This window comes from Nematolebias whitei, chromosome 22, assembly GCF_014905685.2.
Source record: "Nematolebias whitei isolate Nwh7 chromosome 22, NemWhi1, whole genome shotgun sequence".
NCBI classification, from domain to species: Eukaryota; Metazoa; Chordata; class Actinopteri; order Cyprinodontiformes; family Rivulidae; genus Nematolebias; species Nematolebias whitei.
The window spans coordinates 19,661,857-19,675,914 of NC_056519.1; the positions used below are offsets into that span (position 1 = coordinate 19,661,857).

At 38.9% G+C, this 14,058-nt stretch overlaps 2 protein-coding genes across 3 annotated transcripts; one reads left to right on the forward strand and one right to left on the reverse strand.

Annotated features, from left to right (window-relative positions):
• Nucleotides 1-144: 144 nt before the first annotated feature.
• Nucleotides 145-5,759, reverse strand: kin (Kin17 DNA and RNA binding protein). The gene is made up of 12 exons (XM_037695897.1): nucleotides 5,522-5,759; nucleotides 5,340-5,434; nucleotides 5,192-5,235; nucleotides 5,001-5,123; nucleotides 4,750-4,928; nucleotides 4,343-4,394; nucleotides 4,215-4,260; nucleotides 4,013-4,142; nucleotides 3,803-3,931; nucleotides 3,617-3,716; nucleotides 3,435-3,535; nucleotides 145-290 (listed from the first exon to the last, which is right to left on the reverse strand). Exons 1-12 carry the CDS (start codon nucleotides 5,633-5,635, stop codon nucleotides 231-233), a joined length of 1,173 nt encoding a protein of 390 aa, XP_037551825.1. The 5' UTR covers nucleotides 5,636-5,759; the 3' UTR covers nucleotides 145-230.
• Nucleotides 5,760-6,208: 449 nt separating this feature from the next.
• atp5f1c (ATP synthase F1 subunit gamma) lies at nucleotides 6,209-11,456 on the forward strand. Of its 2 annotated transcripts, XM_037696044.1 has the most exons (9): nucleotides 6,209-6,278; nucleotides 6,616-6,650; nucleotides 7,509-7,640; nucleotides 7,724-7,931; nucleotides 8,168-8,311; nucleotides 8,399-8,463; nucleotides 8,544-8,699; nucleotides 10,826-10,922; nucleotides 11,322-11,456. In XM_037696044.1, exons 1-9 carry the CDS (start codon nucleotides 6,238-6,240, stop codon nucleotides 11,323-11,325), a joined length of 882 nt encoding a protein of 293 aa, XP_037551972.1. In that variant the 5' UTR covers nucleotides 6,209-6,237; the 3' UTR covers nucleotides 11,326-11,456. The 2 variants fall into 2 exon arrangements, with proteins under 2 accessions (XP_037551972.1, XP_037551973.1); XM_037696045.1 differs by lacking the exon at nucleotides 11,322-11,456 and having other exon boundaries at nucleotides 10,826-10,926.
• The last annotated feature ends 2,602 nt before the right edge of the window (nucleotides 11,457-14,058 follow it).

Here is a 14,058-nt window from a genome sequence, read left to right on the forward strand (position 1 = left end):
ATCTAAAAGTGATGCTTGTCAAACGTATTTGAACACTACATCTGCAAACACAAATTGTGTCACAAAATAAACAGAAATAAAACAAATTGGATATAATGTTCCAAGTCTCCCTGATTTCCCAGGTGAGTAAAGTGTTGGATGTTTATATACATAAGAGAAGAGCGTCTGGGAATAAACTCTGACACAGTAGAGTCCCTCAGTCGGAAGATTAAACAAAATCTTTGACATTTTCAGGCCAGTTTGGAAAAGTCTTCATAAGCAACGTCCACTCTATCCCCTTTCCGATGACCCTGTAGACAAAAAGAGAATCACCATAAACTCAAAACTTGGTGTTAAATTACCATTTCTATCTGTCAAACTGATATTTTGTGTTTATTTGATATATTTTACTAAAATAATTGGAATAAACTATGTCTTTGTGACAATATGCTATAACGAAAGAGCTTAAAGATGCAATTTTAAATTCTTTGCTGATTTGTACTAAAGATTTTCTGCGTTGTAAACTTGAATGATTTGAAAAATAAGAGTAAGATATGGTGAACGACAAGAGAATTCTGCTGAAAAGAATTAAATTATAGAAAATGACCAGGACCATTTAAAAAAAAAAAGTATTACGTGCAGAGCCTGGTCTTTTTTTAAACTCAAGCTAAAGAGTGGATGGATCGCTAAAAAATATTGCTACACATTACAGCAGGAAACAGTGCCACTTATAATAAAATAAACTTCTGTTTTTACAGAATACTTTGCATTCATTTGTGCAGCTATATTTTTTGTGTTATTTAAAGTTTTCTACATACCGTAATTTCCGGACTATAGAGCGCACTCCAATATGAGCCACTAAATTAAAATAATAATAATAACTTCTACATATATAGGCCACACTTGTCTATAAGCTACGTGTGTTGTAACATGAGATATTTACACACAAAGTTTTTTTTTTTACTTTTAATTAAATGCGTACTGATAACATAAACAAATACATACTGCAAACGTTTTTTCTGGCTGGTTAAAACAAAAAAAAACGTAGGTGGCAAGGAAGTCATTGATCGCTATCAGGAGGATGGAGGACATCTTGTGCTTAGGCCTGTCACGATAACAAATTTTGCTGGGCGATTAATTGTCTCAGAAATTATTGCGATAAACGATAATATTGTTTGGAGACCGTTTTAAACTAATGTAATGATAATGACATAATAATGCAAATATGTCCTCTCAAAGACCAATAAACTTTCATTTCAAAAGAACACTTAACACTGGAAAATAAACTAAACAACCAAAAACAAAAATAAAATGAACTCTCAGTCTCCGTTAACAAAAAATCCACTTGAATAAAAACTAAATACAACAACAACAACAAAAAACTACATTCAACCTAAACAGTACGAATTATGAAATCTGTAAACTAAATTGCCCTTCAAAAAAATAATAATCATTAGTTTTATATAGAGAAGACGGACAAAACTGCCAGTTTTATAAACAAAAAGTGCAAACTAACAAAAGCACACTCCATTTAAACAAGAGCAGATGTCTGAACAGATCCGTAGCTACTTTAGTTTGGCACATTCCGAGCAAGAAACACCAACAAGTTGAGTTTTTATTTATAGTTTTGAATTAAATTGTTGCCAGTGCACATTAAAAGACAACTTAATTAGATTATACAGGTTATTCAGGTCTACATGCTATTGCTACATGCTACCGTTCTATGACAAATGCGACATATTGGCTCGCAAGGTTCAGCGGTTCGTCTCGGTCATTTGGTTTGAATCCGAAGTGCTCCCACACTGCTGCTGTTGCGTTCGACTTTGAAACCGATTCCATTTCGGTTTTGATCCCCCAATATCAAATAGCCTTTCTTTAGCTTGCTAACTTCTCATGGTAGAGCTGTCATTTCTAACCCAAACCCGGAACCCGGCTGCGCCCGACCCGGATTCGGACCGGGCCATAAAAATACCGTGCTTAATTTGTGGGCCGGGTCGGTGTCAGGCTTTTTATTGTGTCAGGAACGTGTGCGGCCGACGATCCAATATATGCAAACAGGCCTGCCGCACGTGGCCATTTGACCGCGCGCTGACCGGCCGGTTGAAAGAGGTTCAGTTAAGCTTCAGATGGACTACTGTCAGCGATCCATCAGCCCAAATGGACGTTCATTCAGCCGCTGCACTCAGTGGACGCACGCAGCCGACGACCCAAACAGGTGAGATCACAAAATATCCGACATGTCAAAGCAGAGTCCAATGCAGGCAGAAGCAGGGGAAGCATTTAATGCGCTCTGATGGCTCCTCAGCTCTGATCTTCTGCCCCCTCAACCACACGCATCCACCAACTGTTAATAATAGTTGGTGGCATAAGCAGTCAAAGCTTAATTAAAAATGTTGTGTTTTTTTCTGGGTTCGGACCTGTAATTACTGTTAATTCGTCTGATTGGGTGTGGATTGGAGATGATGGCTACGGGCTGGGGACGGATTATTTGGACCCAAGTGCAACTCTACCTCACGGGGCTCTAATGCTGCAGAGGTACAAGACGATGCGCCTTGACTGGCTACCTGCCGCGATAGTTCACTCCCCTCTTACGCTAAGGAAATGAGAAAGGGAGGGGTCAGTGAAAAGCACTGGAGTTGAGCTTTTTGTCATCCAGTGTCTTCAGTAGAACGAGAGAGACAAACGATAAAGCCGATAAATGAAAATGAGGTTGATAATTTTAATTTATCATACTGATTTATTGTTTATGGCGACAGGCCTACTTGTGCTGTCCTCTTCATCATGCAGCTTTTGAAACCTGTCGTTGATGGAGGATGTTTTTTTTTACAATGCTCCTCTGTCAGGATCCACTGGCAGACTTGAGCAAAAGTTGCTTTTCGCATGTGGCCAGTTTTGGTGAACTATTTCTCGCCGCCGGTCATGCAAGCCTCCCACCGAGCTCGGAGTGTCACATTAATGCACGATTCACTCTTATATTGAGTGTCTGCAAATACTTCGTTGTGCCCCCAGGGAGGAGGGAAACAAAGTTTTGTTTGTGGGGGGTCACAACGGGGAGGGGGGAACTTCCCACTGTGACCTGTTCGGTAATTTCATTGGTCAGATTTTATCCCCACCTTTATTTATACAGGTAGTCTCATTGAGTCACGAGAACCCACCCCCATAAGAGACGTGTATTAGGCAGCTATGCGAGCGCTCGGGTGTGACGAGGCTAAAACATTTTGGCTGCATGAAACTCGTTAGCCCGTCAAAAAAAACAAATCTATAAATTAACCGTAGTGTTCAAAGCGTGTGGAAAAAGTAGCAGCTTATAGTCCAGAAATTATGTTCTTATCTTTGTTCACATCACAGAACATTTCTGGATCAAAGTGGACCTCTAATCAATCCATCGTGTCCCTTCTTCCCCCCAAAATCACACATTTCATACATAAAGACAAATTAAGTGGTGATATACGCACAGAGTCCAGTGTAAGCGTTGCGCTGAACCGTTTCTCATCGATCCCCTCGAGCACGGCTTCGGTGTCCCTGTACGGACCGTTCAGGATCAAAACCCGTTTACCTGCAGGAAGCGCCACAACTTATTAGACAATCTGACATCCAGTTACTTCTAGAAACCCTGTGGGTGTAAAAAGTGTCTAACCTGGAGCAGGTATGACCGTCTCCAAGTGGTTCTGGTCTAGTTTCAGTTTGTCTCCGGTGCCGACCATTTTCACCACCGCAGCGTATCTGTCTTGCACCTCCTGCAGTCAGAGGCATCCACAACTATTAACATGTGTTTTTTGATTTTTATACACCATTACATGAAATGAACACATCGTGTTGTTACCATGACAACAGCCTTCTTCTTATGGTACTTCTCTCCAAGCTTTTTAGTGACGATTTTGACTACAATGTTGGGCTGCAGCCAGTAATCCGTTCTGACTGAAGTCTCCTTCTTCTTCTTTCTCTCCTCCATCTGAACAAAAACGGCATCAGACAACACGATCACAACACTCAATTACATCGCCCTAAACACAAATAAAAACACAATCACAACCTCTATGATCTCCTCCAGGGCAGACTTCTTTTTTTTCTCCGCTCTTGAGTCTGAGCTGGAGGACGTGTCTTTCCTTTTGACTGAGGATGACGATGCTGAAGCTTTCAGAGCACTAGCCCCGAGGACAGAACTAACGGGAGACACAAAGGGACAAGTCAGAGGCAGAAAGGATGATGCACGAGTCGCACTGAGACGTCTGTACCTTGATTTGGAGGAGCTGGCTACAGGCGCACTCAGATTGAAAGCAACTGCAAAACAGAAAGCAGATAAAAAAGTTGAGTGCAAGGACAACGTTCTTGCCAACGCTCTGCTCACACGAGACAAACAAACCTTTTTCTTCTTCATTCTCACGCTTAAGCTCAGTGTAAACTGGATCTTCCTGCTGAATAAATCACAACAAAGAACTATTTCAAATACATTTTAGTAGGGATGCACGATATTGGATTTTTGGCCGATATGTTAAAACTTATTTGGCCGATAACCGATACCATTATTTTCCCCCTAGACCTACTTACAGATACTACATAGCTCGGAATTAAAATACTACATATTTCTGCATGATCTTTGCCAATTTGGCCTGCTACCAAATACAGATGCCAAATAGAAGTCTGAAAATGATTTAACACTATATAAATATATATGTTGAAAAAACAAAGCCTTTTATATTGGTGTTATTTTGATGGAATGGCCGACATGTAACTTTATCGCCGATACCTATCCGAGCAGTCGCTGCTCACCTCTGCCTCTGTTCGGCCTCGGCGGACCTGCTCCTCGATGAACTTGGCGCTCCTCTCCTCGTCGTCTAGATCCTGCTTCTTCTTCCTCGCCTGCTCTTCTTGGCGGCGGATGGTCTCCGGGTCGCGGTCGACATATTGAACGTACCAGCCTTTAGGAGTCTCATCAACTTTGCACAAACCTGGCAACATTTAATAAGTTAGTGGTTAATTGGACAAATAACATTTCTCAAACACTTTTTAATCCAGTTTACCTTCTCTGCCCAGCCATTTGGTGAACTCGGTAAGAGTTTCCCACTTTGTGGAGTTCATATGGACGTGCTCCCGGTGACTGATGTATTCATTGTAAACGATGTTGTTGTGCACGCGTTTGGTTCCTGAAATACAGAACAGAATTTAAACAATTTTCCAGAGCGGTTTGAAAGTATTTGCAACCATTTCTCACCAAAACGTCTTCTCAGCAGCTCCAAGAAGTCGCTTTTAAACTCACTGTAAAAGAAGTAACATATATGTAGTATTTATTTTGCAAAAGACATCCTGAAACCATTATTTATGGGTCAGTTATTCAGCTCACAGCATCGTGACAAACTCACTCAGAGAAGTAATCCAGGAACTTTGTTGGGTTTTCTGAGGCCAGCAGAAGCTGTCTCTGATGGGACTCCGACATGCAGTGACACTTAAACCCGTTCTGTCAACAAATAGTACAAAAATATGGTTTAAAAAGGGTAAAACAGCAAAACATATGAACAGACTGAAAAAGGGACTCGCATCTCACCTCATCTCGGCATTGTTTTTGACACATTTGACAGTACCACCTCAACTTCTGAAGACCTTTAGCTTTTATTCGGTTGCTAATCGCCTTAGGCGACAGAAAATCTGCTTTTCCCATTGCGAACGCTTCTAACAAACAAGAACACTCGTTTTCTTTCCAAAATAGGTGTAATTTTCCGCAGATTCGCGGCTAAGACGCAACAGCTAACAAGGTAAACAGTTTCCGCGTGCGAAGCGTCAAAAATCTCGCGATCAACCGTAACATCTCGCGAGACTTTGTGCTGCGTTACCAAACTGCTCGTAAAATCGAATTTTCATGTATTAAAATATTAAAAGTATAGTATTTTTTGCGCTCTACGTTGAAATATTTAGACATAAATTACACTGGAGTCACAGGATTAAAAGCATTTTGCAAGAAGAGATAAACATTAATAGGGTTTATTTTTAATCTATGGAAAAAAAAAAAAAAGAAGCAAAAAAGACTGTTAGGATAGGCTCCAGCCCACCTAAATGGAAGAAGTGGATACAGCACATGACAGTCTTAAAATATGGAGTTAAAAATAAACTAAAACATCACTATTCTTAAGAGATCTAACGTTTGTGAGTGTGAAAATTATTTTGACAACATTTCAAGCAGTACGCGAAGGCAACGTCCATTCGTCGTCTGACTTTACTTTGCGCCTGCGCAGTCCTGCGTGTCTGACCTTCATAGCCGTAATCATGTTCGCCAGGACCAGCGTGTTGGTTTTCTCCCCACAATGGTAAAACAAATTCGCCTCCTCAACTCTTTTGTTGTTATAGTTTGTATGCGAACTTCATGTAGGCACCGGGTAAAAACAGGTGTTTAACTTTTACGTTGTAACGAACGCCATTTTTTATGAAGAAGGACATGCTAACATGTAGGCCGCAGCTAATGAATGACAGCGGGGTGAATGGATTTGTTTAGCCGGCTCGGTGCTAATGCTAACCCAAAGTTTCACTGCAATGTTTTGTTATATTAACAGCAGCTAAAAGCTATTGTTAACTTTAGCTTGTTACTAATATTGTTACATGTTTATAAAATTGCAGTACATGCTTATGTGTCATTGTTGTTCACAGTGGGCAGGTCAGGAACATGGCTACCTTGAAGGACAGTAAGTGCTGTTAAATTCTGCTAAATACATATTACAATATAACACACTGCATTGTCACTGTTAAAGCATAATAGACTTAAAAACTGAATAACGTGCCAAAATACATTCTTGTGATTAAGACTATAAAAGTCTGCAAGAACTTGCATGTAGTATATTTATTATATCTAATTTTAAAGTAGTGCACAGACATTTAAAACTTTGCACAGTTTTTACGAGTTTACAGAGCAGTTCTAGTTGGGTCTGTTTTTGTGTACTTTGGAAGCATAGTTGGAGCACTTTTTTTTATTTTATTTTACCAGGACTGAGAAGAAATCGGATCATTTTATTATTTACGATCAATACATCAGATTCCTGAATAAATTTTGGAGTAATCGATGAGTGAACCAGGTTTTGCGCATGCTGGCATATAGTATGATTTGCAGGTAATTGCATAGATTAGTGAAAATTTGATAACAAGTAGTGAAAATCACTTGAATAAAACTTAAATATGTGTTTTTGGTCCAACTGGAACATCACAAACTAAAGGAAAAATATATATTTTGTGTGTGTTTCCAGTAAGAATGTGTAGTTTATCCTACTTCTGTAGTTATTTATCTGTAATTTACTTAATTCGTGTAAATAAATGTGTTTTCTTTTGTGAATTCAAGCAGAAACGATAAAAAATAGACCCATGCCTCTTTGTTTCTTTAATAAAAAATGATAGATTTTTATATGGTGACATTAGAAGAAGCAAGATGACTTCCTTCTTTTCAAATAAGTGAACAAATATATAGAGATGCACCAGTATTTCTGGCTGATTAATATTCTTATAAAACATGAACTCTGACCTGTTGTGAACAACCTACACTTGTTCTTCAGTCACCATCCGGTTGAAGTCCATCAAGAACATCCAGAAAATCACAAAGTCCATGAAGATGGTGGCCGCAGCCAAATATGCTCGTGCCGAGAAGCAGCTGAAGCCTGCACGTGTCTACGGCACCAGTGCTCTGGGTATGTCTTCGTTCTCTCCGTTAATATAATATTATATAATATTGCATTTGCTGAACTGAGATTCCTCTTTTTCTGCATCCCAGCCCTGTATGAGAAGGGCGACATCAAGGCGCCTGAGGATAAGGTCAGCAAGCATGTGATCGTTGGTGTGACCTCTGACCGTGGACTCTGTGGTGCCATCCACTCCGGTATAGCCAAGACCATCAAGAGTGAAATCGCCAGTCTGACTGGTGCTGGCAAGGAGGTGATGGTGATCAATGTGGGAGACAAGCTGAGAGGCCTGCTGCACAGGTACTAACGGTTAGGAATCCAGCGTGTGGCTTCATTAATTTGTCCTACTGGTAATATTTAGCTCACGTCTTGCGATCAGAAAAGCATTTCATCACTTTAGTTGTTTTGATTTTTAAAGGCTGAGCATGAGAAGCTTTATGTGTCGGAAGCCGCTAGATTTAAAAATGTAATTTCTTTGCGTTTAGAAGTGGATATTGGAGTGAAATTGTATTTATTTACTTGTACCTCCTCATCAGAACTCATGGGAAACACATCTTGTTGAACTGCAAGGAGGTCGGCCGTAAGCCTCCCACCTTTAGTGATGCTTCCATCATCGCTACTGAGCTGCTCAACTCTGGATACGAGTTCGATCGGGGCTCCATCATCTACAATAGATTCAGGTGACGTTTAAGTAACTGCAGAACGAAAAGAAATGGATTAAAGCTGCAAATAGTTTTAATATGAATTCAACATTTTTGTTCGTGCAGGTCTGTTATCTCCTACAAGGCAGACAAGAAGCCGCTGTTTTCCAACGATGCAATCGCCTCCTCAGGTAGAAACTGTGGTTTTGATCGAACTCAACAGAGTCGCTTAAGATTCAAAGAGGCTGATCATCTCTTCCTCCCCTGACAGAGAACGTGGGGATCTATGATGACATTGATGCTGATGTGCTCAGAAACTACCAGGAGTTTGTTCTGGTCAACATCCTGTACCTGGCTCTGAAGGAGTCCTCCACCAGCGAGCAGAGTGCCAGGATGACCGCCATGGACAGCGCCAGCAAGAACGCCTGTAAGATTCAGCCTTCTGTTGTGTTTGGAAAGGTTGGAGGGGAATTTAATGACAGGAACATGTCTGGACTTTCATTGTTCACTCCAGTGTTGGATCAGTAATAGAGACAAAATATTATTTGGAGCTTGGATCTGATCTATAACGCAGTGTTCAGTGGAATCAGATTTTTCTGATCGTTTAACTAAAATAATCTTAACAGTCCTCGTTCTCTGATAATCAAAATGGCAGCTTTGGTGATATTTCTCAACTTTGGCACATTTATTTTACAGTATCTTCCAAAGTGGAAGCTTACACGGTAACCTAAAAGATTGTTTTAAATGTAACAAACCTCAGCAAAGCTTCTCTAAGAACAATTTAATCTCAGTTTTTTATGATTTTCTGAATCTACACGTTCTGGTGAGCATGAATTTTAACGGTGCAGAAGCAAATCACAGCTGCTTTTGTTGTTTTTCGATCATATTTGTATTCTGAGCACTGTAATCAACAATATCTTTCATTGTATGCACAAAGTTCTCACATGCAACGGTGTCGGTTTGGTCCCGTTCAACACTGCCAGTTGCAGAATACAGTAGTCCCTCATTTATCGCGGGGGTTATGGTCCAGACCCCCCGCAACAAGTGAAAATTTGCAAAGTAGGGCTTTTATATTTATTTTAGTATTTATACATATTTTAAGGCTTTACCCACACTCTTGCAATGTACTAAACTCTTAAATACACCTCATTTTAACGACATGCATATATGTACTGTACAGTACTGCAAAAATGTACTCACCAGCTCTGCAGAAACAGCGGCTCGGTTCCAGTCTGGCAGACCTACCTTGTCGGTTCTGGTCTGGTTCTGGTCGGCTCTCTGCAGCCCTTGAGCACCAAAGCGCTTTTGGAGGGAGCCGGACCTCTGGGCGGCGTCCCCCCGCCTGGAAGGCCTCGTGGGCCGGCGTGCAGCACTCAGATTCACCGATGAGTCTGGAGGTCCGGTTCTGGTCGGTTCCATGTGGCTCTCTGCATCCGCTGGGCGCCTAAGTCACTTTGTGAACATGGACCAAACTGTTTTGGATCAGATAAAAACTTTCCTTTTAGTATTTCAGCAGAAGGCAACGGGGCTTCTGTGTGGGACACTGTTGGCTTCTGGGAAATGTAGTCGTTTTGAGTGGCGATACAGTCTAGACTTATTGGGAGAAAACCACATGTCGGCACCTGTTCGAAGTATTATATATGTTTTAAATTTTTTACTGTACAGTATCCCGTACTGTCCCAATCACATGATTAATATTCAAGTTGACAACCATGTGTTGTGTACAATTGATTTATTTATTTTTCTCGTGTGCAATCTTGCTTTGAAAAACCACAAAAGTGATGTTTTGGGTCTTAATCGGCGAGCTCAGCTGTGAAAAATAAATCCAACATGGCTCACATCTTGTCAACATTTACCGGTGCTGAGCAAGAGTTGGGAGATCAACAGGACTGAAATGGTTTGATGGTTTTCACACTGAGCAGACTGGGGATGTAAACTGGATTTCACTGGTGAAATTGTGGAAAAAAGGCATTCAGTTTAAAAAAAAAAAAAAAAAATTATTCTGTTGTCTTACAAAGATCAGATATTATTTTTAAAAATCAATTTAAAATGACAAAGTATTCAAAATACAGTCATTAAAAAAACCTTTTATATTTCTAAGAGCTGAACCATGTTTAACTGTTTGACCATTTTAATGATTTAAATATTGTTTTTGCCAACCTAAATTAGTCGCGATGTCTTTGAGACTTTAATGAAAAATATCATTTAAGTTGGCAAGAAATGGACAAATATTTAAGTATTCAATTAGAAATTTATTGATGGGGACAAAAATATTTCATTATGTAAATAAAATGTTGTTTTTTTACGTTAGAATATATTTCTTTTGTGGGTGGAGAAGCTGGTATGGTTTGTAAAATCAGCTTCTAATATTATTGATTAATGTTGACCTTCTTAAAGAGTTGTTTTTTAAGAGCATTTAATGCGATGAACTTTTGTAGAGGATCAAAATGGATCATTTAGAACCCCCAGATTTAGTTCAGGTCGTCCATGTGATGAATGTTCAGGTGTTCTTGCTGTGTTTCGGTGCTGAACCTCTTCGTTTCTGTTCTTCAGCTGAGATGATCGACAAGCTCACCCTCACCTTCAACCGCACCAGACAGGCCGTCATCACCAAGGAGCTGATTGAGATCATCTCCGGAGCTGCTGCCCTGTAAGTTTCTCATCGTGTCATCCTGCTTTATCGTTCCACTCTTTAAACTCCGCCCCTTTCAGTCCTTCATCCACTTATTTTTCCTCTGACTCACCGTCTCATTATCATCCTCCCTGGTTTCCTGTTCTCCCTTCTTTACTTTAAAAGTCTTTAAATTTTAAAAAGCTGTCTTTCATGACTAATTCTCCGCTCTGACCTCCACCTCGCCTTCTGCTGAGCTCAGGGACTGATGCTTGTCGTAACAGAGTAGGTAACACGATGGAGCGAGGTTTAATATTAGGATCCCTCTCGAGTCCGTCGTAGTTTGATTCAGACGACTAGACGCCCTTTAGCTTCACGTCGCAAACGTCAGCCACGTCCGAAGACTTCTCACGATCCGTTTCTTTTTTTGTTTTTCAGATAAGTGGGTGGGATCGTCATGTCCACACCGATAGCTCTTCAGAGTCCTCCAGACACGTTGTTGTCGAGTCTAATGAACATTTGTGCTTCTGTTTGTAAAATATATGAAGAAAATAAACTTACAAAGAATCGTCATTTATGCTGAAGTCTATTTTTCTTTCACTACATGTAGATTGGGATGAATGCGTTTCAGGTGAATTCATGACTTTTCTTTTAAATTAAGACTAAAACGGGATAACTCAGTAAAATATAGACCCTATTTACAGTTGAGTCAAAAATGCTGCAATTTATAGTGTTTTCCTCTGAACTTTTCTTTAACGTTTGACAAACTTCACTTTGATGTGTTCTGTACTTGCAACACAATTTATTATTATTCCAAAAAAAAAAAATCACATTTTGATGTATTTCATATAAGACTACTTGCTTTCAAAAGTAAATATTTAAAGCCTGAAGATGTTTTACAGGTTGCTCACGCTTTGCACATTGACTTGGTTGAAAAGTGCAGCTGCAAGGAATTGTGGGAAGAATTTTTCGTGACCTGCTAATCTTATTTGAATATATTTCATTTCATTCATTCATTTCAAAGAAAACAAAACAAATTCATTAAAAAGAAAAAAATTGAAATGAAAAGTGTAGAAAGAAGAGAATTCTTATAATATCTGCCCCTTAATTAAATATAAAATAACTACAAGCAAATAACAACTTGGGCTTGAACAATCTCCAAAGTGAAAACAACAAAAAAAAGATATCCTTCACTTGGGACCATACTTACGAATGTAACTTATTTTTTTAAACATATAAATTGTTTTAGAAATGTTTATGGTGATATCAAGGCAATTCCACAATTCTACTCCATGAATTACAAAACAGCTCCTTCAGACTCGTTCTAAATGGAGGTTTTACAAACATTTCTATTCCCTTAAGGTTATAATGACTCTTTTTTTAAGTTAAAATTTTTATGACATGACTTGTAAAATACTATATTCAACCAAATCTAAATTTTAATAATTTCAACTGATGAAATAATATTTGTTGGGTGACCATAGCACTTCCTACTAATAATTCTTATAGCTCTTTTTTGTAAAATAAAAAGATTTAATTGTTTTGTATGCTTTTCCCCAAATTTCAATACAATAGATTAAATATGGAACAATCATTACATTATACAATATATACAAAACTTTGTCATTCAAAAACTTACTTTATACAGTAATGTAAGTGATTTTGCTATTTTTATTCTGAAGTAATTTACATGAGATTTCCATGTCAGATTCTCATAAATAACAACACCCCCCAATTTTTTGTCATTAACTCTGAATTTCAATAATGTCAATTTTAAATGGGGCTTCGATAATTTTATTTCTATTACGAAATATGTAGTTTGTTTTTTCCAAATTTAATGATAACTTATTAAGTTGGAACCAAGTTTGTATTTTTACGAATTCTGCATGTATCATTTCTAACATCCGTTCAATATCAGCACCCGAACAAAAAAAATGTATAATCTGCAAATAAAACACACTTCAAAAGCCCTGACACATCAACCAGATCATTCACATACAAAATGAACAACTTTTGTCCCGACACATAGCCTTGAGGAACTCCACATCAATTAACACAAAATTCAGATCTTACATTGTTTCCCTGTGCAAACTGTCTCCTATTATTCAAATAACTGGATACACTGTAGTGCTAACCCTCTAATGCCATATTTATTCAGTTTTTCAAGGAGAATGTTGTGATCAATCAATCAACAAAAACACCAACACAATACTGTTTTTGATCAGCAGCAACAACTTTTTATTTTTATCTGTCGGGAACTAAAAACAAACAACATAACGGAATGAGAATCTTTTGTTCCTCTTCAAATTGTCTCCATATTTTAATGACAAAAAAAAAAAGTTTAGATATTTTAAGGACTTAATCTTGTGTTATGGTAACGGCATCTTTTAGGAATTGTGAGTTTTCCTTACTTTTTTCAAGCTAGTTAATACACAGCAGACAATGGACGCAACGTGACGAAGACCACGGATTTATAACGGAAGAATAAAGTCGTCGTAACACAAAGAGTCACTTGTCTGAGGCCGTCTTGGCTGCCCACTGACCAACAACAAAACTATATTCCAGTTAGGCCCTTCTCTTCCGCACCAGCTAACAATGTTGTTGCGCAGTCTTTAAAGCTGAACACAGAACTTCCAAAACAGCTTCTACCAAATCTGGGTGTAGAAATTAAAGTGTAGAGTTTGTGTGGTCAGATAGCTCGTATTAATACAAAACATCCAACATGTCTGTTAGTAAAAACTTGTTTTGCTCTCCGAGTTCCAGCTGACGCTAGTTTAGGATCAAATCTGTGTCACCCTATTGGATTCAGGAAATTAGACAAGATCGTCTTCTCAGTGATGTGATTTGTGGAGGTGCAGTTGATGTTTGCTGCATCACGTCGGTACAACAATCTAGTTGTCTCGCTCATTAATAATACTTTTTGTATTTTTTGGTGGTTTAGCGGTAGATTCACATTCGACGCTCGTTTGATTCTGCTGAATTTGTTCACCTACACAGACTACAGCCAGACTAGAGCAGCTCAGGTTTCCACGTGGCGTTTGGCAGATTCAGCAGCATTTGTTTACATTGAGCGCATACCCGCATTTCAGAATTGCATATAACTATATCTGGAAATCTACTGGAGTAAATCAGAAGATGAATGGTTGGGAGGAAGGCTCTGCTGGACTTCATGGAG